The 27,443-nt window shown below is 39.4% G+C and overlaps 1 protein-coding gene across 3 annotated transcripts in view; it reads left to right on the forward strand.

The window, feature by feature from the left end:
* The window catches only part of ralgps1 (Ral GEF with PH domain and SH3 binding motif 1), a 540,533-nt gene that overhangs the window by 94,184 nt on the left and 418,906 nt on the right, over nt 1-27,443 (forward strand). For all 3 annotated transcript variants that reach the window (XM_067969743.1, XM_067969745.1, XM_067969744.1), the window contains one exon: nt 12,853-12,981. In XM_067969743.1, the coding sequence (XP_067825844.1) occupies nt 12,925-12,981 (57 nt within the window). In that variant the 5' untranslated portion in view covers nt 12,853-12,924. The remainder of the gene's footprint in view (nt 1-12,852; nt 12,982-27,443) is intronic.

Consider the following 27,443-nt stretch of genomic DNA (forward strand, 5'->3'; position numbering starts at 1 on the left):
ATTTGAGATTTTCTGTGAGCGCAGGAAAGATAAAGAGGAGCTTTGGAATGCAACTTCCTCATAATGGGGCATGTCAACTTTGAACCTTTTGATTATCCTCTAATCACTTACCTTATCCCTCGATAGTTACTCCACCACTTTGAGTCAAAACACTCGCCCAGATTAATTTTACCTGTTCAGGATATAATTCATTTGGGGAAAGACCTGCCCTTATCAGGATGTGCAGCAACATTGTAATCACATTTTACGCATTTACATTGTCTCAGCACATTCTGACTGAAGCTGTTCTTCCTTCCTTATTCCTACGCTTTTCTTCATTTCTTCCTCTTCACTTTCTTTTGTGTGTTTTTCTTTCTTGTTCCTTATTTTGGGATGTAAATCATTTCTCTTGTTTTTTTTTATTGCCAATAGATTTGTCTCACCCTCTTCTCTGTCCCTTTCTGTCTTTCCTTTCATTTGCTTCTTTGCAGCTGGACTTCCTTCTTTTCCAGATATAAAGGTTATTATTTCAAACCTTGATGATGATGAATCTGATATCACAATGAAAGGACATCAAAACTTGCAGCACCTCTCGAGCAGTGGCATGATCTACCAGTCATTGGTTTTAGACAGCAGTAACCTATTTTTAGCATTATGAAAAAGAAAGACAGATTTATATAGCGCCTTTCATGACCTCGGGACACCCTAAAGTGCTTTACAGCCAATAAAGTACTTTTGAAGTGTATTCAAGGTAACAAAAACTCTGGCTAGGGAAATTGTTTTGTGGCATTATGATTTAAACAAGCTAGGAATTTTCCTTTAAACTATTGTAAAAATGGCCTGGTAATGTGATTAGTTTTATCATGTGACTACATTCCATGTGGCACCTCCAATGTTTGTTCAGGGCATGCATCTGAAAATTGACCATACTTAGTATTGTATTAGTACTTTCAACTTCAAATATCACAGAAAGCCTTCACATCAAACAAATAGCATACTGAACTGCACCACGTTGGTACACACTTTCCTTTAAAATTGTGTGTGTGTACATGCACGTGCTCTTGAATTGAATCAGAGGCACGAATGCAGCCTTGAGGTTCAGTTGTACTACATTGTAATTCACTTACCATTATCATGGACAGAATTTATACTGACAATATTATTTTGTTGTACATGACATAGCTATCACTAAATCACTATGTGCTGAATGCATCATACTGGTTAATTCTTCAGTGTGGATATCCTTGTGAATCTATGATGTAGAACAAGTTCCCGCTGAGCATCAGTGCTGATGACTTTTTGTACAAAAACAGAATCAAAGCATATTAAAGTTAACTTCGGAAGTCTATAGTGAATGCTGTATGTTATATAAAAGAATGATTTTCAAGGCTGCACTTTTACCTTGGTTACATATGACTGTCTAAGCCACTGAAGCTTCCCTTTAGTAGTTTATCAAAGCATCTGAACCATGCAACATGACTACCTTGCAATTCCTCCCAGATATCCAAACCTTGCAGTGCTAATCACCACATCCACCTATTCCATATTATAACTTCTCAAATTGAAAACCTAAGAACATAAGAACATAAGAACATAAGAAATTGGAGCAGGAGTAGGCCAATCGGCCCCTCGAGCCTGCTCCGCCATTCAATAAGATCATGGCTGATCTAAATACTGATCAAATTAAAAACAGCAGTGTATTCAACATGGACGTATAGTAAATTGTGATATTTTGAGAAATGTCGGATAGTTGCTCCATGTCAAAACTATAGTTTTTGGCCCAGGGGTTATGTTGCCCCGTTCCAAGCCCCATCAAAAATAAAAATAATCTTCAAAATGTTCAAGGCCTTTAAATCCTTAATAATTTAATATTATAATCAACGTTGTATATTTTGTCTTGAGGGACTTGAAGTTCCCACATTCAGACTAAGGATGCTGTATTATCAGTTCTTTATATCACACCGCTTCCTTTTGGGTTGATGAGGGTAGTGAGGTTGATGATGTTTATATGGACTTTCAAAAGGCATTTGATAAGGTACCACGTAATAGACCTGTGAGCAAAATTAAAGCCCATGGGATTAAAGGGACAGTGGTGATGTGGATACAAAATTGGCTAAGGGACATAACGGTTGTTATTCGGACTGGAGGGAAGTGTGCAGTGTTGTTCCCCATGTGTCTGTATTGGGACTACTGCTCTTTTTGGTATGTATTAATGACCTGGACTTGGGTATAATTTTAAAGTTTGCAGATGACACAAAACTTGGAAATGTAGTAAACAATGTGAAGGATAGTAACAGACTTCAGGAGGACATAGACTGGTGAAATGGGTAGACAGAGGCAGATGAAATTTAACACTGAGAAGTGTGAAGCAATACATTTTGGTAGGAAGAATGAGCAGAGGCAATATCCAGAAAATGGTACAATTTTAAAGGGGATGCAGGACCAGAGACCTGGGGGTACGCAAATCTTTGAAGGTGGTAGGACAAGTTGAGAAGGCTGCTCAAAAGGCATATGGGATCCTGGGCTTTATTAATAGAGGCATAGAGTACAAAAGCAGGGAAGTTATGCTAAACCCTTATAAGACACTGGTTAGGCCACAGCTGGTGTATTATGTTCAATTCTGGGCACCACACTTCAGGAAGGATGTCAAGAAGAGATTTACTAGAATGATACCAAGGATGAGGGACTTCAGTTATGTGGAGAGACTGGCAAGGCTGAGGTTGTTCTCCTTAAAGCAGGGAAAGTTAAGGGGAGATTTGATAGTGGTGTTCAAATTCATGACTGGTTTTGACAGAGTAAATGAGAAACTGTTTCCAGTAGCAGAAGGGTCGGTAACCAAAGGATACAGATTTAAGGTAATTGGAAAAAGAACCAGAGGCAACATGAGGGAATTTTTTTTTAAGCAGTGAAAGAGTGGTGGAACAGATTCAATATAACTTTCAAAAGGGAATTGGATAAATACTTGAAGGGAAAAAGTTTACAGGACTATGGGGAAAGAGCAGGGGAGTGGGATTAATTAGATAGCTCTACCAAAGAGCCGGCACAGGCACGATAGGCCGAATGGCCTCCTTCTGTGCTGTATCCTACTATAACTCTACTGTGATTTTGAAAGCTTCATGTGATGAGTCCTCCTTGCCTCCTCCATCCTGCACCTATATTTGCATCACAAGTAGGCCATCATATCAAAGTGAATTCTATAGTAGCAATGGATCAGAGGCAGCTTCAAAGAATAATTCTTCTGATGATCAAAGAAGTTACACAAAGTGAAAAAGTTGTAGAAAGAAGAAAATAGAAAAAAAGATAAAAAGAAAGAATCAATGAGAAAAATAAATGAAAGGTTGGAATAAAAAGTTAACCTAAAGGAAGAAAGTGAAATTCTACATTTAATCATGTTGTATATTGTTCTCATGTACTTTTTCCTTCAAAGGATCAGCATTGATTGATTGATTGATTATCTTCCTGAATTTAAGGCCCTTGAAAATTTCAAATCAAGCTAACAATTTTCCTAACTCAACTGCACTGTAGCAGGGAGCCCAGTGAGATAACTCATTATTGCCCTCTGGTTGTTGAGCATGCTAATAACTTCTGATTGAGGTAATGCTACTGGGCTTCTGAACCAGAATAAGGAATAATTCATAGGACACAGAGTACTTTGTGCAGTTTTGGGCATCACATTATAGAAAGGACATTGAAGCCATAGAGTGTAGATTCACCAGGATGAAGTTTCTCATTCGCCAGGAATGAGAAACTTAAGATACTGGAAATCTTTCCGCTGGGGCAGAGAAAGCGAAGAGATTTAATAGATGTTTAAAAATTATCAAAGGGGAAGGCTATTTCCTTTTGGTTAGAGAGTCTGTAACCGTGGGGCATCAAGTTAATTTGTCACCTAAGATAATGAAGAGAGGTATTAGGAGGTATGCGTTCTTTACACAGGGTTGCTGAGGGCATTGTGTGTTTTGCCACACTGAACAGTTGAGACAAAGACCATTGCAAACTTGAAGGGCAAAGTGGATATATATTTGAAGCAGAGGAAGATTCAGGGTTATGGGGAGAGAGCAGGGTAGTATTAAACTAGAAAAATGCAATTTTTGCCTATAGTTAGTATTATAACACATTTGAAAGATAATGCAGTTTCCTGAAGGTAAGTATTATGATCACTCGAGTTTGTACATTTCATTTATAAAACATGTCCAATTGATAGTAACCTGTGGTTATAAATGGCTAGACTAGAGATAAATGTACTGACAACAAATAATAGGGTGGAAATTACTCTGAGCGATGTTATCATATGAATGCTTTGTGTGCTTATATCAATTCCTCTCCACTGTTTAAAGGAGGCGTAAACCCATTTATTAAATGTATTAATGCCTCTGTTAAAATAGCAGTGAAGAATTTGAAATGAGCATGTTAAGCAGTCATATAATTTATACCCTGTAATGAGAGGTAGCAGTTTATAAAGCATCATTTTCAAAAGGAAGGAGCAGCTGGGTTGACTATATGTAAATAATTACTATTTGAGCTACAATACTTTTATTATTCTTTTTGGCAGTAGTGAGCTAAAATACTTGACTCCCCCAATTGGATGCATTATATCCATTATGGATAAGTCAGGTATTGAACTGAAATATTTTAGTGAGTAATGAGCTTTCAGCATTGAAATGGGAGTGTAACAATTATTTAAAGATTCTAGAACAGTATATTTTAAGGTCCTTCTCCTCCCAACCTCCTTTAGCCCATGGAAATTTGTCAGCTACCCCTTCTCTTGGAAGTTGTGGATGTTTCCACGTTTGGTGTACAACTTGTGTGTGACTTGTCAGTATTACAGAACCTTTTCGAACACAGACATGCATTGATACCGTCCCAGGTGAATGTATATGAGGAACGTTGTGTGAGCTGAACACACAGTTTTTATGTTGGACTGTCACTGAATATAACTAATGTGTTGAAGCTTTCATCTTTATATGGGCCACTTACTAGGGAAAAGTGGCCCAGGTGGTTTCCCATTGCCTTCCTCAGGGTTTTTATCTTCAGAGTATCTTCTCCTAGGTTGGCTGCAACCAAGACTAAAGGGCTCTATCTACGCTTTACCCGCACCCACACCCACACCCATTGGACGCTGGATGTCAACCAATTATTCAGAGCCAGCGTTCTGGCCTCCACTCACCAGGGCTGTCTGGAATGGGGCCCGAACCCAACCCTTCTGACTCAGAGGCAGGAATAGGACCACTGATCCAGTAGTCACTCTGTCAATCCTCAAATATCAATGTTTTCATAAATTGACAGCTAGTGATATTCAAATGGCCTGAATACACCAGAAACTTAGTCTAAACAGAGCCTTTGGTGGTGCTGCCTGACCTCTTGCTCCATTGTGTATCCTCTGTGGGGGGGAAAAAAGTTGCTCTTTTATTTAATCTTGTATATATGTTCCCTTGTTCTAGGCTCCTGAATCACTGGAAATGGTGTGTTTTTATCTACTCTGTTCCATCCTTTCATAATTTTAAACACCTCTAACAAATCACCCCATAATCTCTTCTGCAATGAAAACAGCCCCAATTTTTCAAGTGTTTTTTTGTATTTGTATGTCCTGATACCAGGCAGCATCCTTGTCAATACATAACAGTTACAACACAGAAATAGGCCATTCGGCCCAACCGTTCTGTGGTCGGAGTTTATCCTTCACATGAGCTAATAATCCTAATCCCATTTACCCACTCTGTTCGTTATTTCTTTAATCCCCTTTTCCTTCACCTATCCAATCTAATCTTAAACCTTGACATAATTTCTGCTCCACCACTAACCCTGGAAGCGATTGCCACAGCCTTAATTCTGTAAACGTTTCTCTGGCTCTGTTCTAAATCTCTTACATTTAACATTGTATCCAGTGCCTTTAGTTCCAGACCCCTCAACCACTGGAAACAGCCTGTTTCTATCTGCACTGCCCCATCATTTCATAATTTTAAACCCTTCTATCATATAATCTGAGTTGTTCTAAGGAATTGGATGGGAAATACTTTGGGACATACTGAGGTCATGAAAGATGCAATATAAGTGCAGGATCTTTGTTTAGTCCTTTTATCATCTGATTACTGATAAAGAAGCTGCCAGATTTATAGTAAGATTGCTGCATGAATGTTCGTTGTAAGAACTCAAATTAAGTTGCACCCTTTAACAGACAACAATAGCCAGTGCACCATTCAGTTGCACACTTAATTAAATTTTCCTAATTCTTTTTAACTGCTCAACATTATGATTTTATGATTGAAACTTGCTTGTAACTTGTAATTTCTAACTCGAGGGATTTTCCATAATTGTGGGGTTGTACCTGCCAACAATAAAACTACATTCCCTGAAGCTATTTTGGAGAAGGATAACCTGCAATTAAAAATTCCTAACCCAATGTGTTTCTCCACATAAAGGAACCTCACATGGTTTGTATTTGTTCTGCCTGTGCTGTTATATTGCTGGGTTATTAAGTGTGTCTCATAAATGGCTGATTTTTTTTTTCAAATATTACTACAGTGTCAGCTGTGGCTCAGTTGGTAGCACTCTCTCCTCTGAGTCAGAAGGTTGTGGGTGCAAGCCGCATTCTGGAGACTTGAGCAAAAATTCTAGGCTGACACTGCATTGGCACTATTTCGAAAAATAGTGGCACTATTTTGAAAAAGAGCAGGGGAGTTCTGCCCAGTGTCCTGGCCAACATTTATCCCTCACTCAACATCACTAAAACAGTTGATCTGGTCATTTATTTCATTGCTGTTTGTGGGACCTTGCTATGTAAAATTGGCTGCTGCGTTTCCTACATTACAACAGTGGCTACACTTCAAAAGTACTTCATTGGCTGTAAGGTGCTTTGGGACCTCCTGAGCTCATAAAAGGCACCATATAAATGCAAGCCTTTCTTTCTTTAAATTTTATTTTATGGAAACTTGTTTATGAAAACTGGCTTTATTCACAAATGGCACCTCTTACTAGTTTTAACCATTCAAAGATGGCTTGCCTGGCTCACTCTGTGCTGATTATAGCTACAATGGATTTGAAATCTCCCTTTATGAACAGGTGTGCGGTTACATCTGGGATGGGACAGTGACGTGGAACTTGCCTTGTCCTTTGATTGCTCTGTAGTGTCTGCCTGAAGCAGAAACAACTTGATAGAAGGCAGATGCTTCTCTGAGCTGTAGCATCACCGATAGGAGATCTCAAGATCAGAAGGAGGTGTATATTGCGGTTCCTATGGTAGTGATGTTGGTGTTTGTGGTTCATATGAAGTGGTGTAAAGTATGGTATAATTCTGATTCATAGTATTCGCACATGAATTCTCCTTACACAGTTTATTTAAATTATAAAGTTTGGAGCCAAATTTTACTTGTTTTTTTGCCCATTTTTGGGCTCGCTGTTTTAATTGAACATAATGTGGAGATGCCGGTGATGGACTGGGGTTGACAATTGTAAACAATTTTACAACACCAAGTTATAGTCCAGCAATTTTATTTTAAATTCACAAGCTTTCGGAGGCTTACCTGAGGAAGGAGGAAGCCTCCGAAAGCTTGTGAATTTAAAATAAAATTGCTGGACTATAACTTGGTGTTGTAAAATTGTTTACAATTAATTGAACATAGGGTAACACAGATGACATCATGTGAAGTAACTCAGAACTGTGGAAAAAGTTTTAAAAATCTAAAATTTATTACACTTTAAATCATATTAACTTATATGGCACCAAAGTCACATTTATTCATCTGAACCCTATTGTTGCACCCGAGTGAATACCAACCAAGTATACTCATTTGGCAGAAAAACAGTCCAAAAAGTTTCAACAAAAATATGAACTTATATCAGACTATAGTAAGCTCATGAAACATTTTGAGCTATGCAGCTAGAAAGGGCGATATGTTTCTGCTGCATGGTAACTGTAGGAATGGTCATGTATTTCTACAGCATCCATTCTCACGCACTCCTTGTGCTGGATCATGCTGTGGACACTTACAGGTTTGCATGAATTGCAGCTCGGCAAAGGTACGCAATTGGTACAACAATATGGTAGATTTATTTCTAAGTTGGAATTTTCTCAAGCAGCAGTGGTGTCATTCTTGATATCCACGGGGCCACTGCAAGATGAACGTAGAGTAAAGTTCATTCCCTTGCATTTGGGGAAAATTCTGCTCCATTTATGAAATGTCAAACTATAAAACTGAATAGAATAATAAGCAAATTTCATAATTTCAGCATCTCCCAGTACTGACAACTAACTAATGCAGGCTTGATGACTCATTTTGAATTGATGATAATTTTTTTTTATTCGTTCACGGGATGTGGGCGTCGCTGGCAAGGCTGGCATTTATTGCCCATCCCTAAGAGGGCAATTAAGAATCAACCACATTGCTGTGGGTCTGGAGTCACATATAGGCCAGACCGGGTAATTGAATTTTAATTCGCCAGCCGCCGTGGCGGGATTTGAACTCGTGACTCTGGATTTTAGTCCAGGCCTCTGGATTACTAGCCCAGTAACATAACCACTACGCTACCGTAGAGTTAAAGCTTCTGTCAATCTCTTGAATCTGAATCATTTAGTAATATGTGACTCTGGACTGATACCTCTTCCGAAGGGCCAACAGATGAACTCTTTTCTGAGCAGACAGACTGTCAGTTGAATCCAATTTGCCAGATTATCATCTCGTGTACAAGGTAGACCTCCGAGCATCTGCTTCCTGATCTCTCTCTGCTTACCTCACTTCTTTTAATCCTGATACTCTTTGTCCTGTGATGAGATTTGTTTCCTGTGTGTTTTTTCTGTTGAATCCTCATTGTGTATCACTACCCTTTACATTAACCCCACAGCAGTCACCTCTTTCAGGACTTGTCCATGCTACTTTATCAGTCTCATGGTCTTGCTGTGCGAGCTGTTTGGATTATTACAGTAACTGTATTGTTTTATTTTAGAGAATTGCAACAGTTTTTAGATTATAATATTTATAAAATAACATGAAATAAATGTTGATATCTGTAAAATTGGGTTGCTTCGGTGGCTATGTTTGGTTGTAATTTAAAAAAAATTATGATGAGCAGCTTTAAAAATATGACGACAAAAATGAAAGAAAAGTGAGTGTAAAGGTAGGGAGGCAGAAGTTCACCTGAGAAACATAATGAGAGAAAAGAAAGAAATCCTCCACCCTCCCCCCGCCCCCATTCATCACTTACCTCAGGGTCTCTGCTGGCGTTGTAGCATCCCGATATTCAGCACTGCTTTGCCAGCGAGCTGCTAGTTGCTATCCGCAGTTTGTCGGCTCGATGGTAATGAGGCCCGAGGCCCGAGGCCCAATATCGGGTGCATCTCGGGCCTCGCTATTCAGGTGCAGGTATTGATCACTGCACCAACCCGCATGCCAATAAATGGCTTGTCCAAATTTCTAGGCCTGTGTGTAAATCTCTTGCACATTAGAAGATTGTAAACAATTTTACAACACCAAGTTATAGTCCAACAAATTTATTTTAAATTTCACAAGCTTTCGGAGGCTTCCTCCTTCCTCAGGTGAATGTTGTGGAACAATATTCACCTGAGGAAGGAGGAAGCCTCCGAAAGCTTGTGAAATTTAAAATAAATTTGTTGGACTATAACTTGGTGTTGTAAAATTGTTTACAATTGTCAACCCCAGTCCACCACCGGCATCTCCACACATTAGAAGATGGAAGACATGTGAAGGTTTGAGAGTTATCTCCTAGGTTGGCTAAAAAAAAAATTATAAACCATGCATCAAAATGGTTTTAATGTTTAGAAAATATTGTTACCTTACATTAGAAGGGCATTGTCCTTGTGGATAAAGTGTATGGAAAACCTTTTTTTAAAAAAAACTGTCAACATATAACATGATAGCATGACTTGCGCATGGTATAACAGAAAAAAAACTTGTGAAAGTTCTTGCTCCACGTAATCCCCAATTGTAACAAGATTTCCCAAATACTTTTTTCCAAGAATGCCAGAACAACATCTTTATATTACCATAATTGTTTGAATACAACATGCAGCATTTCACATAGAAAAACGTACCCAGAACTTGAGTGTGCATTTTGGGTAAATGCACATTGAATATGATTTCTTTTTAAATGGAGACAGAAAGGTATTTGTTATATGTGAAAATTAAGGTGATAAAATAGCAAATTAGAATGAATCCAACATTTACAAAGATGTTGGCTGCTTGACTTCTCTTAATTTTAGCAATCCTGCTTCAGGTGAAAATGCTCAAGATTGGGATTTATTATCACAGCAGTTCCTCTAGAGGGCACTTCGGTTCCGTGCATATATGTATACAATGATATATTACTGCTTGCAGAACTGTGGTATTAGCAAGGAGGATTAATACTCACTATGTGGTATATACCAATTAAAAGGGAAGATTTTTCTTTGTGCTGTCTGTAGTGAAATTGTAAATTGGTTCATTATAAAACACATTTACGCATTGTTAGAAATAGCACACTGAGAAAATTGTTTCCAGACAGTGTATCTGAATCCTTTTATTAGTAGCTGAAAGTTTTAGCTCTGCCTGAAAGGTAAGTCAGCTGAGCTTGAAAATGACCCCCTAAAGCAGCAGTCTTTATTGAAAAACATTTGCCAAACCCTTTTTTGTTTTGTTTGCCACACAAATGTAAAAACAGGCTGCATCAGAATATCGTCAAGTGCCAGAAACCGATCACTGTGTCCAGAGAAAGCTTAGTTTGGGACAGAGCAGGTGTTAAGATAAAGTAGTGTCTTACAAGTAGAGACTTTTTATTTGCTTGTCGAAAGGGCCAATTTGTAAAGTTTAGGGAGAAGGATAATTATCTCATTTGAAATGATGTGTACCGATAGAAAGAGCACAAATGATGGGATGAACTTGAAAGAGACCTAGGAATTTTTGTAACTTGACGCTCAACGTGTCCAACCAGTGCAGAATGACAATCAACAGAACGTTGAACTATAAAGCCAAACTAGTAGAGGACAAGTCAGTGGAAGAAGTCATGGTCAGATCGCACTTTGTGTGCTGTGTTCAGCGCTGGTCTCCAAGACACAAGGGAGACGTTCACTGCACTGGAAGCAGTACAGAGGCGACCCATGAGGCTGATCTCTAGTGTTAGAAGTCTGAACTCTGAGGAAAGTCTGAAGCAATTTGAGCTTCTGAGCCTTGAAAGGAGGCAGCTGAACGCTGATCCATCAAGGTACATAAACAATATGGAAAAGGCAAATCTGGAAAATTACTTTAAACTAAATTGCGAGAGTCGGGCAAAGTGTCACAGGTTCAAACTAGTAGGCAAATATAGGACTGATATCAGGAGGTTTGTCTTCACATGGAGATTGAGCAATACAATCCAATAAGGAATTCAGGAGAAACCTCTTTACCCAGAGAGTGGTTTGAATGTGGAACTTGCTACTACATGAGGCGAATAGCATAGATGCGTTTAAGGGGACGTTAAATAAGTACATGAGGGAGAAAGGAATAGAAGGATATGTAGATAGGATTAGATGAAAGTAGGGTGGGAGGAGGCTCGTGTGGAGCATAAACACCAGCATAGACCAGTTGGGCCGAATGGCCACTCGTGCTATAAATTCCATGAAATTCTATGTAATACATGGAATGGACTTTGGATAAAATAGTGGAAGCAAAAGCTGTGGAATCATCTAAGAAACAATTGGAGGGACTTTTGGGTCTTTTTGGATGTATTAACTGAAATGGGTCAAATGTCTTTCCTTATCCATAATTACATTTGATCTTGTGAAAGAAGTGGAAGAAAGGGAAAGATAACTGAAGATCGTAAAGACAAAAATCTTAGTGAGGCCTTGTTTTAAGCGGTTATCTGTTCTACAGGCCTTTGAACTGAGAGTTCAAATTTGCAGAATAGTTTGTACCTCTGACATTACATTTGCGGATATATTTGTACATAGTCAAAATTATAATAATAGCAAGGCCATAGCTTACTTAAGGGAGAGCTGAACACCAAAGTACAAATTTGGATTATAATTTTTAAGCCTGCAACATGAATTTACATATCACGGCTTTGCACAATTTCATTTTATAATTGTCAGCAGTTGCAATTTATTTTTAATATAGATAGATAGAAAAAAATTGCAGAGAATTCAGCATTTTAAGCAGCATCGTGGTAATTTTTATGTTAGATACTGTGCAAACATTTTCTTATTATTTTGAATACTTTCCACATGTGCCTAGCATTACTATTGAAATGGCAGAACAAGAGATGACTTTAAAGCAGTCTCCTGTCATGTTCGATTTTAAAGCTGTGTTCACGCTCAAGTTGGATCCATTTTGGTAATAAGCTGGAATGGAACCACACTGGAGGTGTTCCACTATTGAACCAAACCCGAACTCCCCCTGTAAAAGAAACCAAAACATTCCAGACCTAAAAATGTCGCGATTACCTCCAGATGTTCGCACATGGTTTTAGATGAGGAGGCGATGGTGGCAAGACAGAATCAGACTAGCAGTGCTACAGGCAGCATTTCCAAGCCTGGCACTGTGCATTTATCATTTTTAATTGCATCTGGCATGACCCTGTCTGAGTTCTGACTCCTCTCAATGTAGTGCTGTTGCAGCTTTTGAGTTGCTATTACACAACATTGTTTGGTTAAGTCGCTTAGAAAAATATTGACCTAAAAGAAGCAAATCAAATCGGTAAAGACAGAGAATGTTCAGCAGCCCTTGTAGGATTGTGTTGAGGATTTATTACCTTTTTTTTTACAGACACTGCCTGGTGATGTAAATGCATCCAATAACTGCACGAATGAACCGTGAGGGAACATGAAAATAATTTATTGCGGTGTCAGCAGGTTCATGTCTGAGATGCAAATATTGGAAAGCTACTTTTGCTGATACTGCTCTTCTCTTGCAGGGATTGGCCATCTATCGTGCATTGCCACCAGCTGAGGCTAAAATAAACACTGTTCGACAGCGCAGGGGAAGCATGTACAAGAGGAATGGCCTGATGGCCAATCTGAGAGTCACATCGGCCACACCAGAGGTAATCATTTGGATGTGGATGTGCAGTGTCACGGATTTATCTCCATACAGGCTAAATGAACCAGTGGTAAACAAATGTTATTTTTCTTGTTAGTCTTATCCACTCAGAAGACATTAGGGATGGTTTTGTGAATGCACACAGCTATCACAAAGCCTTGTTCGCACGAGGCACATATCAGGAAATCGAGTGCACATGCCCCATGATTTTCCATCCATTAAAATTAACAAAGAAAATCGTGAGGAGTATGCCATGATTTCCTGATACTCACTTCCAGCAGACAATGCTCTGCACCAGGAGCATTATATAGACTTACATAGAATTTACAGCATAGAAACAGACCATTTGGCCCAACTGGTCTATGCTGGTGTTTACGTGCCACTCGAGCCTCCTCCCACCCTACTTCAGCGAACCCTATCAGCAGATCCTTTTATTCTTTTCTCCCTCATCTGCTTATCTAGTTTTCCCCTTAAATGCATCCATGCTATTTGCCTCAACAACTCCATGTGGTCGCAAGTTCCACATTCTAGTAACCATTTAAATCACATCATGTGGAACACAAACAGATTGCACCCTACTAGATACACTATTGGCTGATTTTGACAACTATTTAATGAGTACTTCAAAAAAAACCCCAGCTCTATCTATCTGCATGTCTGTCTATATAACCTGTCCATATAAAATTCATGATTTAGTCCTTCACATCACACTTCCTTTGTCACGTTTTTGAGCCTCCAAGCCTGAATAGATGTACATTTCTTGCTGCTGATTGGCTTGAATGAAGATGTATTGAGGATGTCGAGAAAGTAATGAATCAAACATGACCACAGCAAAATGTACCAATTAGGTACAAAAGGAAAAGGGGAATTAATGAAATTGCTCCAAATCTTTTTCAGAATATTGAAAGTACCTGGAATTTGTTTATTTTATGTGTAACATCAAAACAAGGTGAAGCCGTAACTTTTTGAGGGACTATCAATGTTAGCTGCTATATTCAAGGGGTTGTTCATTTAATCATGTTACATGTGACAAATCAAAATTTGCTCTGTTTAATCTTCATATTTTGTGATGTATTTTAAATAGTTACCGCTGCATTTCTTCTTTATTTTTATCTCCGAGACAACTTAAATGCAATTAGCTAACAAAATGGTTAATATAAACAAATTCTGAAAGGACTGAATCATTACTCATGTTTGAAGGGAGATCCTGAATTTAATCATGCTTATTTAAGCACAACCCATTGTTGACATGAAGTACTGTTGCAGATATATTTGGTAAAGGAAACATGCAACTTAATTTTACCTTTTCTTAAGTTTTATATATTTCTTGCCCCTCACTATAAAAACCCACACCCTAACAAGATGCAAAGAAAGGTAAAAAACTGTTCTCCCAAATTACATGCACTTATTTATTTTTTTCTGTAACTATGGTGTTTGATGGAAACAAGTATATTTATTTTTCTAACTGCGGTGGATAAAGAAAAAGAACTTGTATCTTTATAGTACATTTCACATCCTCAGGATGTCCTGAAGTGCTTCACAGCCAATTAAATACTTTTTAGGGGACAAAATGTAGGCAAACGCAGCAGCTAATTTGTGTACAGCAAGGAAAACATTGCTTATTTCCCAGTATACAGTCAAAATATATTTCTTGCACCGTGTCAGAAGAGATCGCTTACAAATTTCTTTCCAATTCCTTTCAGTGGAGCTCTTCCTTACTTCTATATCCCAGCAGCCAAACCTCCCTCCCAATAGTGTAATCTCTAACTCAGTGAGTAAAGCCATGAGAGATCTGCTAGTTTCATTTTAAGCAAAAACTACAATAAATTCAGCTGTAAGAGTAAGCTGTGTAGACATTTCAACCAAAATGGCGACTGCCTTTCCCACCTGGATCAGCTGCTGCCCTGATCTCTCTGCTCTGTTTTTAAAAAGTGATTATTTTCCTTTTAAAGTATACCATTTTATTTTAATAGCTCGTCTATATGAAGTGGCCAGTTTTTTTTTGTATTGGATGAATTAGAGACTATACAATAGTCTTTTCCAATGTTATATCTGGCAATCGTTGTGACTCCCCAGCTGCTAGACAGCCGCCCAGTTCAGATTGGGCTCGGGGAGCTTGGCAGGGCTCTTTGAATGACATCATAAGAAGTATTGAAAGTGGTTTTCTCCCTTTTTTTATAGTTCTGTGTAAAACAAAGGAACATTATTTGTATGTGTGAACCTCGCAATTTTTTATGTTCAGTTCTTGCTTTTTCAAAAAATAAAAATAAACTCTACAAACAACATGCTTCTGGAATTCCCTCAGACTACTCCCACACCACTGCCATAATTTTACCGGAATTGCGGCAGAAACCCCACTTATGCATGTGAACAGGATTTCCGCCACACTTCTGGCAAAGTCATGGTCGCAGAGTGGGAGCAACTCTAAGGAAGTTCCAGGCCTTGAGAGCATTGTAGTGCCAGATATATTTGAAACGTTACTGTACAAGCAAGAAAATGAGATGCATTATTTCCAATCTTCCAAAGCTCGCTGAAATCAAGAGATAGTATTGGAGCATTCTCAAAGTAGTAAACATTACACCAGTATTGAAAACGTGAGGAGGAGATAAAGCAAGTAACTACAGGCCAGTGAGTTTTAGATCAGTACTGGAAATATTGCTAGAATCCATTACCAGGGTCAAAGTAAGAGCTGGTCATGGTTGTGCAAGGTATGTCTAGTCAAATAGAGCTTTTTTGATGGCGATGCGGAGGTAGTAGAAGGAGAAGAATTGACAGGTGCCATAAACATACGTTTTCAAAAGGCATTTCATAAGGTTCCTCACGAGATACACTAGCTAAAATTGAGGTGCATGAAATTGGAGATGACCTTGTGGCATGGATAAGAAATTGTTTGGGAGTTGAGCAGCACAGATTTGGAACAAAGGGATTGTTATGGTTTGCCGTAACATTTTGTGTTCACTGCTAAAGGCAGTTTCATAAGCAGACTGTGTCTCCCAAGAACCAAAACCTGTGCTCTTATACACATGCCATGTGTGGGTTAGCGTGCACTGGTTTAATGTATCTCCATTATTGTCGATAGATTGTTCACTAGAGATGACATTGGTGTCCATGTTCTTCTTTATCTTCTGAAATTCACCACAGACCAATGCTTATGGGGCTAAAGCTACTTGGTCAAATTTATTTCAAGGTTAATTATTACACAGAAGTCAAATAATGCAGCAAAATAACAAGTCTGTATAATAACTTAAAAACAATGAAGTTAAAATCAGTCCATAAGGTGTTAAATATCTTTTTCAGAATGTATTTCATATAGAGTCTCATAAGCAACAAGACTTTTGGGAAGCGGTTAGGTTTGTCTCTCAGTAGACCTCCCAGATGCAGATTTGTACATTGACAGTTCAAATCCCAGTTTATCCATGGAGTTTGTATTTCCTGCCAGATTATGGAAGTATTCGCCAGTAGGAGTTATTGCATGAAATGCTAATGAGCAAGTGCTCATGTCATCTGCATTCCAAATACCTGTTATTGCCTTGATTACGTACAATTCAGTTTGCACCTGGAACAAAGCCCTTGTATTGTGAGTAATTTCCAGATCAATCAATCTAACCTATCCACAGAGAACTCGACTCTTAATCTTTTTGAAATTATTGAGGAAGGACAGCTTCCATTTTTACTCTTAGCTATTTCAAAACTGCATGGAATCAAATACAGAGCTCTCTCTCTCTTGTCATAAGGACACTCTTGGATTGGCAGGAGGTGATAAATGGTGTTCCTCAGGGATCTGCAGTCCCTGCTTTTCACTTTTTATATGTAAATATAAAGTACTGAGGCCCCAACTTTCACTTTGCATATACATTTTACCTGGCGTTGGAATAGGGAGGTATGCCCAACTTTGCAGATGATACCATGCTAGTAGATAGAACAAATTCTGAAGAAGAGAGCAGTAAATTACAAAAGGATTTAGTGAGTGCGCAGAATGATGGCAGATACATTTTAATGCAACAAAATCCATGACAGACACTATAAACTTCCTATCGCCAATGTGGCTGGCTGCCTGCAGTTGGGAACTCCCACACCTCCACCCCATCATTCACTGGACGATTCAGGCATCTCCAGCACAAATTTCAGGTACCCAATTCTGACACTGATGCTTCCAGCTTCTCACTCTTAAAGATGCTGTTCCTGGCAGAATTATACCAGCTATCCGATGAATTTGGTGTAATCTGACGTTAGAAAAGCACGATAGAACTGTTTCCACACAAGGTATCAGCAGCGAAGTCTAGCAATATCTTTTCCTTAGGCACCAGAAATCTTGTCTTGATAAAATTTGACTTAGCTTTGCTGATATAATTGTCTTCTGAATTCAAGAAACAGCAGTCAGCCCTGTAACCTAAATTGTCAGTCGTTGTGACTGTAATTAGAATAAGAAACAGCAAATGTTTTCATTCACCACCTGTATGGGGGTGGGGGGGGGGGGGGTAATTTGCACGTTCTCTCCCTGGGCGGTAATCTGGTGAAATGTACCTCCCACCCGTTGCAGAATCTGCCTGATTTTCATCTCATTTATTTCAATGGGATGAAAATTGTCCGGGTTCCACAACAGGCGGACGATTCGCTCAATCAGATTACCACCCAGGCAGTGAAGATGAAAATGACCCTTCACTTTGTCAAGGTAATCAGATTACTTGGAATTACATAGAACGTACAGCACAGAAACAAGCCATTTGGCCCAATTGGCTCATGCTTCAAACGAGCCTCCTCCCATCACTCTTCATCTAACCCTATAAGCAAAACCTTCCATTCCTTTCTCCCTCATGTGTTTATCTAGCTTTCCTTTAAATACATCTACGCTAGTCACCTCAACTATTCCTTGTGGTAGCGTGTTCCACATTCTGACCGCTCTTTGGGTAAAGAAGTTTCTCCTGAGTTCCCTTTTGGATTTATTAATGACTCTTTTATATTTATGGCCCCTAGTTTTGATCTTCTCTCTGCCTACCATAGCAAACACTTTCATAATCTTAAGAACCTCTGTCAGGTCATCCTTCAGCCTTCTCTTTTCTAGAGAAAAGAGATGCAGCCTGTTCCATCTTTCCTGATAGGTATAACCCCTCAGTTCTGGTATCATCCTTGTAAATCTTTTTTGTACCTTCTCCAGTGCCTCTATATCCTTTTTATAATATGGAGACCAGAACTGTGAACAGTCCTCCAAGTGTGGTCCAGGTTTAACGTAACTACTCTGCTTTTCAATTCTATCTCTCTAGAAATGAACCCCAGTGCTTTGTTGTGTTTTTTATGGCCTTATTAACCTGCGTTGCTACTTTTAGCGATTTGTGTATCTGTGCTTCTTGATCCCTTTGGCTCCTCTACCCCATTTTAACTCTTTTATTTTCCAAGGAATATGTGGCTTCCATATTCCTAGCAAAATGCACCACTTCACACATCTATATTGAAATTCATTTGCCAATTACACGCCCATTCTGCAAGTTTATTAACATTTTCTTGTATTTTGTCGCAGCCTTCCTCGATATTAACTATACCCCCCCAATTTGGTGTCATCCGCAAATTTTGAAATTGTACTTAAGATTGTGACCGCTGCACATTTGCCTTACAGAAGACGACTCTGAGGTTGGGTAGATAAGCCTTTTGTTGCTAAAGTGTGCATTTTATTTCATCCATATGTGTTCTTTAGATGTTAATGGAATTTCAAACCGAAGGGCAAGACAGACATTTCTCAACGGAATATTTTTCTGTGTTAATATTGGAATATTAATTGCATAAATTCAGTTCAACACATTTGGGATGTTTTTGCTATTGACGGCCCAGCCATAGTAATAGCTGACGAATGTTACATAAGGCGGGAAACTAGTCACAAACACTACACTTGAACAGAGAGTACTTCAGAGGTAAAATGTAATAAAGGCAGTTTCTGGAAAAATACTCTTGCCTTATTATTGCTTCTGTGAAAGCCATCAATGAACGGAAGTTTCCTGTGAAGTCAGATAAACCACTTCTTAATGTGTAAAAGCCTATGGGGAAGATCAGTGCCGATTACTTGCAGAACAAAAATAATTAATTTGTTAGAGGCAACTGTATTCAGTATCTGCCAGGGAAAATGGCTTGTCTATGCAAATACATACCTTGTGCAGACTGGTCACCATTAAAATCATTTTTCGTCAAACATTTTCTCAGGAGAGATCTTTTTTTAGGTCTGTTCTTGCCGTTACATTTGTCTTTCAGAAAATAATGTTGATTTTGTAGACTTTAGAAAACATTGAGGTGAAGAGAAATCATTTTCCAATCACAACTAGTGGTTGTGTTTCTTTCCTCTTCATTTCCTACCACCTTTTCTCTGCCACACACACACAATTTCCTCTTCTTTTTCCCCTTAAGGGCACTTGCCTCCTCGCATTTGGCCTGACGAGGTGAGGAAGCAGACAGCTGCTTTTTAATTTATTCAAATTCTAATGCTGTTACCATATTTTTCACCAGTTTATTTTAAAATAACAAATAAAAAATATCTCATACCATGTGTTAAGTGTTCAGTCACTGCGATTGTCAACAGTGGTTTCTGTGCTCACTGTTGAAAATTACATTCGCAAAAGATGCAACAATGTCTCTGCATTGGCAGATGGACATTAGCAGTAAAGGCATTCAATGAGCATTTGATGGATTATCTGTATAACAGTTATAACCTGCTGATGGCGGCAGCAGCAGTGGAGCAGCACCACCAATCCCTGAACATCAGATTGTGTGTCTCTTGCCCCCACCCCCAGGTGTTTTGAATTCTGTTGCCTGGTTTGCTACATACAGTACTGCCACCCTATGTGTCACCCTATATAGGACGACTGGAGCTTTCAAGACTGAGATTGATAGATTTTTGTTGGGTAAGGGTATCAAGGGAAATGGAGCTAAGGCGGATAAATAGATTTGGGGTACAGATCAGCCATGATCTAATTGAATGGCGGAGCAGGCTCGAGGGGGCTCAATGGCCTATTCATGTGCTCCCATCTTCATGTGACACCCAACATGTTAAGGGGGTGAGGAATTATGTTTTACTGCATGCTGTTGCTGCTGGAGATGCATTAAATGGGTAAAGACAGCAGTTGTGTCTCAGAATATGATGCAACTAAACATGTCTGACTCTAGCAGTGGCAGTGATGTGAATAATTTGGAGTCCCGTTCTGCCTCCAGGTCAGCTGAGAGGTAAAGAAAAAAGTGCAAGACATACAGAGTGACAAATATACAGAAAGAGATGAAGAACAAAGTACAGAGAGGCAAACTGAGAGATAAAGAAACAGAGAGTAAGAGATACAAAAGAGAGAAGATGGTGACAAGGAGCTATGTCCACAAAGTGAGCATCAGTGAGAAAATGTCACAAACAGAGAGACGACAACAGAAAGTGTATGAGAGGTATGGCGAGAGAAAGACAGAAAAAGGGGGACAAAAAATGTAGAAAGCAAAATAAAAAAGCACAGGGCCAAAGGACAGAGTGGGAGATGAGCAGAGTTAGAGGAAGAGAGAGAGTTTTTTTTGTTTGTTGTCTGAGAGCAATACCACAGGTGATCAATCACCAACATTAACACTTCCTCTCATCACTTGGGAGCGTGCATTTAACATGTTGGCCATTTAAATTTTAGAGGGAATCTTGAAATTTGGCATTTCTGTGACAGTTCTCAATATGCCCACATTGTTCAAAAAATATATCTACTTTCCAGTGAATGAACATGTTCAACAAAGTAAAGAATGTCAGTCGATGGAATGGAATATTCTCCTGCCTTTGGCAACCACTGCCAGCATCAGACGTGTCCTGGTTCGGTATTGTGCAGTGCTTCCTTTACACTGCCCCCAGAATGTGCCTCAGCTCCAATTTCAGTACACCACCCCTCAATGCACCAGTGTGAACTTTTCCAATTCCTACAAAGCCATCCTTTTGGCTTTTCTTAATAAAATGTCCAATTTACTGACCATCTGTGATGAATTATGGTCAGTTTCATGCATGGGCTTTTGCCCACTAAGAAGTGGGATGAGGCTACCCGATCACAGTTCACTTAGGATCCTTACAGTTGGCTGAAAGAGAAAACTGTCATTCCATCAGCCTGGGTTGCATTCAAATCGAGGTTCCAGAGGTGAAATTACAGCCTGCTAATCCATTAATTGTACCATTAAGATCCCCAAGCCTCTGTATTTCTAACCATTTCAGACCAGTAATTTCCAACTTGGAATTTTAAAAAGTTTGCTTTGAACAAAAATAACTTCATCTCTCTATGGTGACCGTGGGCTGAAATGTGTGCTGTTTTCTGGCTTAATACAAAGGATTGGTGGGATGGGGTCTAATTTGGGAGAGAACAGGTGTAGGGGGTTAGTTTTGGAGGGTGGTCAGAATCTGGAACTGGGGTTTGGAGGGATTACAGCTGGACTGCAGAGTGACAGTTGGACAGGTCGCACAAGAAATTGTTCCCTTGTAACAATGTAATAACCACATTACACAATATACTAGCTTGACATGGTTACCACAGTAGTGATCGTATAAAAGTAGACTTCCCATTCTGCACGTTGTCAGTGAGAGCCTGAAACCCTCTGGATCTCTGCCATCTTTCTGTAGTGTGACAGTATCCAGCCAATCCTTTTAGATTGGCCCATAGTCATGAGAGCTTCATTTCAACATTATAACCTGATTGATGAAACTTAAATGAGTACAGGCATGATTCCCCAATGTTCTCTCTGGGTTTGCACTATGTGCTCATTTAGCCAATATAACATGGCTGCCAAAGGTCAGATAGACTCTGGGCTAACAAGAAATCAATTAGGAGCAACTGGAATTTCTTTTGTAGCATATATGAAAATGGACTTCAACTGCACGATTGTGGGAGCTGAGCTTTTCAGTGTTTGTGTTTTGGGCAGTTTGTTTGCTTGTGGAGGTTTTAGTCCTGGGTTTCAGCAGTAGGAGTTTTCATTGCTACTGTTATAAATCTGATAAGGGAATTCCAAAGAATAATCCTTGTTAAGTGGAAAAGGAATGGCTTAGCTAACACTGAACGTGCAGCCAACTTCACAGCATTATCTCTGACAGTGTACAAGATATTGGAATGAAAAACTGAAATGAAAGTAAGACTCACTTAAAATGAATTGCACTGATGTACGGTGATTTGTTGTGTCAGAAAATGAAGATTATAATCGCAAGAACTGTCCTTGAATTATATTGCATTAAAGATTAACTGAAGAATGTTGGTCATGACTTGGTAATGCAGTGAGTCTTAATAGAATCATATAATGGTTACAGCACAGGAGGAGGCCATTTGGCCTGTCAAGCCTGTGCCGGCTCTCTGCAAGAGCAATCCAGCTAGTCCCACTCCCCCGCCCTTTCCCTGTAGCCTTGCAAATTCTTTCCCATCAAGTACTTATCCAATTCCCTTTTGAAAGCATTGAATGATGTATGTTGAGGGGTATATTCCAGTTTATACCAGTAATTTCCCACTCGGCGAGTTCCCAGTCTCAGGACATCAGGACACTTTTTGCACAGGGAGACAGGTGTCTTGAGACTAGACTATTTGGATATCTCTTTGCTGGTAGGTATGGAGTAACATTGGCAAAGCTGGCCACCTCTCAGTCAAAGCAAAGTACATGAGGGGAAATAATTGAAAAATTGAGGTAAAATATAAGCAAAGCAAAAAAAAAACCACTAACTATTGCGTTATACACAAAAGTGAACAGTTAAGGAGTTAATTTTTCTAAACTTTTTTTTAAAAAAAGGCAAAATCGTAAGCATCATTCAGCTATCTGTTACTCACTACAATTGCACAGTTATGGGACAGACTTCGTCTAGTTCTAGATGCAACAAAATCTTAAACTTGTTCTTTCTAGATGGGTTTATAATTTTGCTACATACGGAGCACAAGGAAATTTTCCCGTTAGTTATCCTCTATCTGTGTCTAGTGCATATCTGTCATACTTCAGAAATCACACTTCAAAATATCAAAGTTATAAAAAGAGAAAGAAAGTCACCTCACTCCGCGTCCGTCCCTTCTAAATCCACCGCTAACTTCTCCTCTGCTACATTTTACAATTTCTCCCCCATGCCCTCCTGCTGCCCTCCTGCTGCCCTCATCAGACCCATCAAATGCTCAGTCAACTCCCTTCCATCCCAGCTCCTGACTACCCAAGTTTTCCTTCTCAGCCCCATTTCTGGATCGCTAATGTTGTCGGGCAGAACCATTTAAAAAAAAAATCACCCTTGATCTCTCTAAATTTGCAATCAACCACCTTACCTGCAACCTGGCCTGTTTCTTCACAGTCCTTGATTGTCACTGAGCCATGCTCATCTCTCCTACACACTGTGTTTGAGTCCTTCGAATGTGGCTTCAAATGAGCCCAGGATACTGGTAGTCTGTTCAAAGTAACCAGTATTGTCCCATGTGACTGCGACCATAGCTTGTTGTCCCCCTCGTCTTCCTTGCCCACTCTGCTGCTTTCAACATGAACCACTCCATTCTCCAAAACTTTTCATCTGTGCTGCGCTCTCTCTCTTGTTGCACTCTTGCCTGTCCCCAATACAGTCAATACATGTTTTAAACATTTTTTAAAAATCTGTATGGAATGTATCAGAGACAGTTTTCTGGAACAAAAAGTCAAGGAACCAACTAGGGAACAGTATTTTCGAATGAGATAGGATTAATTAGTAATCGTATAATAAAGGATCCTCTGCGGAAGAGTGATCATAATATGATAGAATTTCATATTGAGTGTGAGTGTGATGTAATCAAGGCCAAAACTAGGGTCTTAAATTTAAACAAGGCCAATTATGTCGGTATGAGGGGCTAGTTGGCTAAGGTAGATTGGGAAATTAGATTAAAAGATATGACAGTTGATAAGCAATGGTGAACATTTCAAGAAATAATTCATAATTCCCAATGAATATACATACCCTTGAGGAATAAAAACTCCACAGGAAAAGTGATCCAACTGTGGTTAACGAGAGAAGTTAAGGATAGTATTAGATTAAAAGAAAAGGCGTATAAAGTGGCCAAAAAGAGTTGTAAGCCTGAGGATTGGGAGGGTTTTAGAAATCAGCAAAGGGTAACCAAGAAATTGATAGAGGGAGAAAATTGAATATGAGAGTAAACTAGCAAGAAATATGAAAACAGATTGTAAGAGCTTCTACAAGTATATAAAAAGGAAGAGGTTAGCGAAAGTAAATGTGGGTCCCTTAGAGGCAGAGACAGGAGAACTTATAATGGGGAATAAGGAAATGGCAGAGACGTTAAACAAATATTTTGCATCTGTCTTCACAGTAGACGACACAAAAAAAAATACCAGAAACAGTGGGGAACCAAGGGTCTAATGAGAGGGAGGAACTTAAAGTAATTAAGATTAATAAAGGAAAAAGTTTTAGAAAAATTAATGGGACTAAAAGCTGACAAATCCCCAGGACCTGATGGCCTACATCCTAGGGTTTTAAAAGAGGTGGCTGCAGAGATAGTGGATGCATTGGTTTTGACTTTCCAGAATTCTCTAGATTCTAGAACTGTCCTTGTAGATTGGAAGGTAGCAAATGTAACCCCGCTATTCAAGAAAGGAGGTAGAGAGAAAATAGGGAACTACAGGCCAGCTAGCCTGACATCAGTAGTAGGGAAAATGGTACAATCTATTATTAAGGACGTAGTAACAGGGCACTTAGACAATCATAATATGATTAGGCAGAGTCAACATGATTTTATGAAATGGAAATCATGTTTGACAAATCTATTAGTTTTTTGGGGGTGTAACTAGCAGGGTAGATAAAGGAGAATCAGTGGATGTAGTATATTTGGATTTTCAAAAGGCATTCAGTAAGGTGCCACATAAAAGGTTTCTTACATGAAATTAGAGCTCATGGGATTGGGGGTAATATATTAGTATGGATTGAGGATTGGTTAACAGACAGAAAATGGAGAGTAGGAATAAACAGGTCCTTTTAGGTTTGGCAGGTTGTAACTAGTGGGGTGCTGCAGAGATTGGTGCTTCGGCCTCAGCTATTTACAATCTACATTACTGACTTACATTCAGTCCTTTCCTCTAATGTATCCAAGTTTGCTGATGATGCAAAGCTAGGTGGGAAAGTAAACTGTGAGGAATACACAGAGTCTGCAAAGGGATATAGACAAGTTAAGTGAGTGGGCAAGAAGATGACAGATGGAGTATAATGTGGGAAATGTGAGGTTACTCACTTTAGTAGGAAGAATAGAAAAACAGAATATTTTTTAAATGGTGAGAAACTATTAAATTTTGGCATTCAGAGTGTCCTTGCACCCGAAACACAAAGTTAACATGCAGGTAGAGCAAGCAATTAGGAAGGCATATGATATGTTGGCCTTTAATGCAAGGGGGTTGGAGTACAAGAGTAAGGAAGTCTTGCTGCAATTGTACAGGGCTTTGGTGAGACCAAACCTGGAGTAATGTATACAATTTTGGTCTCCTTACCTAAGGAAGAATATACTCGCCTTAGAGGCGGTGCAACGAAGGTTCACTGGATTGATGCAGGGATGAAAGATTGAGTAGATTGGGCCTACACTCTCGAGTTCAGAAGAATGAGAGGTGATCTCATTGAAATATATAAGATTCGAAGAGGGCTTGACAGGGTAGATGCTGAGAGGATGTTTCCCCTGGCTGGAGAGTCTAGAACTAGGGGGCATAGTCTCAGGATAAGGAGTCGGATATTTAGGAGTGAGATGAGGAGGAATTTCTTCACTCAGACAGTCGTGAATATTTGGAATTCTCAACCCTAGAGGGCTGTGGATGCTCAGTCGTTGAGTATATTCAAGGCTCAGATCGATAGATTTTTGGACTCTAAGGGAATCAAGGAGTATAGGGATTGGGCGGGAAAGAGTAGTTCAGGTCGAAGATCAGCCATGATCTTATTGAATGGCGGAGCAGGCTCGAGGGGCCATATGGTCGTCTACTCCTATTTCTTATGTCCTTAACTTTTTTTGCCCCAAGTCTCAATCTTTAGTCCCCTTTTCATCATCTACATGCAACCCTCGATAACATCATCCATATTTATGCTGCTGGCACTCAATTCTACCTCTCCATTCCCATTATTGACTCTCGAGCTGTTTCTATACTGTCTAAATGCTTATTCGACATCAAATCCTGAAAGAGCTATGTCCCAGCCAGCACCCTTTAAGTCTCTCTCTCAAGTACCTCACCCACACACCTTCAGGATGTAATCTTTCAGGCACTACATCTCTGTTCTCTGAAAACCGCTTCCAAAACCACTTTGCTTTGATGCGCCTCTCTCTCCGCGTTCAAAAGCCTCCCTATTACCCACCTCCTGAGCGGTGCTTTTAACCTTCCTCATCCCTTCGTCATCTTTTCCCTTTGTCAATTGCCCTCTTACACGAGGAGTCTTATATAAATGTGAATAATCTTTGTTTGTTTCTTGCTAAGCACTGGGCCCAGCACTGTCACCATGGAGACAGCAACATCGTTTTACTGATGATTAGGTGGCAGTTGAAGTGTTTCAGCATATGAAAGAGACCAAGGAAGCCACCATGGTGCAGTAGTTCTGTTTATAGGGCTGTTACCTTGTCCTACTGTGTGTCACGTAGTGAAAGCAATCTTGTAAAAAAAAATAAATGCAATGTGCAGTATTTTAAGTTATATTTTTCTTCCACACCAAGTGTTATGGTATATAAACCCCTCCAATGTTGATCACTTGCTGTCTCATTTCTTTGCCTATTCCCCATTAATCATCCTCCCCCCCCCCCCCCTTCCCCCGCCCCCCTTAGTATGTCCTTGTAATGCAGTAACTGTTCCATGGAGATGTACATAAGTCATCCCAGTCAAAACGAAGAAGGTCATTGAGTTTTCTAAGTAAGTAGGTCAGGGAACTGCAAGACAAGGAATGCAAAAATATCTCTAGAATTGTAAATGACACTCTTGAGATAGGCCGATGAAATATGATATTTAATAGCTTTCAGACTAAAGCAAACCTATTAGCTGTGTACGTATGATTGTTTTATGTCCTGTCTCAATGTCTGTTATGATATGACCCACACAGTTTCCTGAGATTTTACTATCCATTTGAGTTTGTTCCTTTTTTTTCTAATTTGAACATTGTATCTCTTTCTTCATTGGATAATTTTGTGGCCAGCTGGTAACACTGACCTACCCAAGGCCTGTTGCCACTTTCAGTTCACAGTACTGGCACTGTATTCCAGATGGCAGGAGTGAATTTGACTGTGGAAACTCTTTCGCCATTTGAAGACTGATTTGGATTTTCCAAGATGTTAAATTTTATAGAGGGCGAGGCAGAGGAGGACATTGGTGAGAGTGATGTTTTTGCCCAATTTTCCCAAAACTTTCAACATGATTGATGTTTGGAGCTTGCCAACTCTGAAGACAGTTGTGTGGATAGCACATGGCTATTGATTGCTGCACTTTGGATGGGCCTAGACAATGCAAAGACCTGAAAAAAATTATGCAAAACTT

The sequence above is a fragment of the Heptranchias perlo genome, chromosome 31 (assembly GCF_035084215.1).
Source record: "Heptranchias perlo isolate sHepPer1 chromosome 31, sHepPer1.hap1, whole genome shotgun sequence".
NCBI classification, from domain to species: Eukaryota; Metazoa; Chordata; class Chondrichthyes; order Hexanchiformes; family Hexanchidae; genus Heptranchias; species Heptranchias perlo.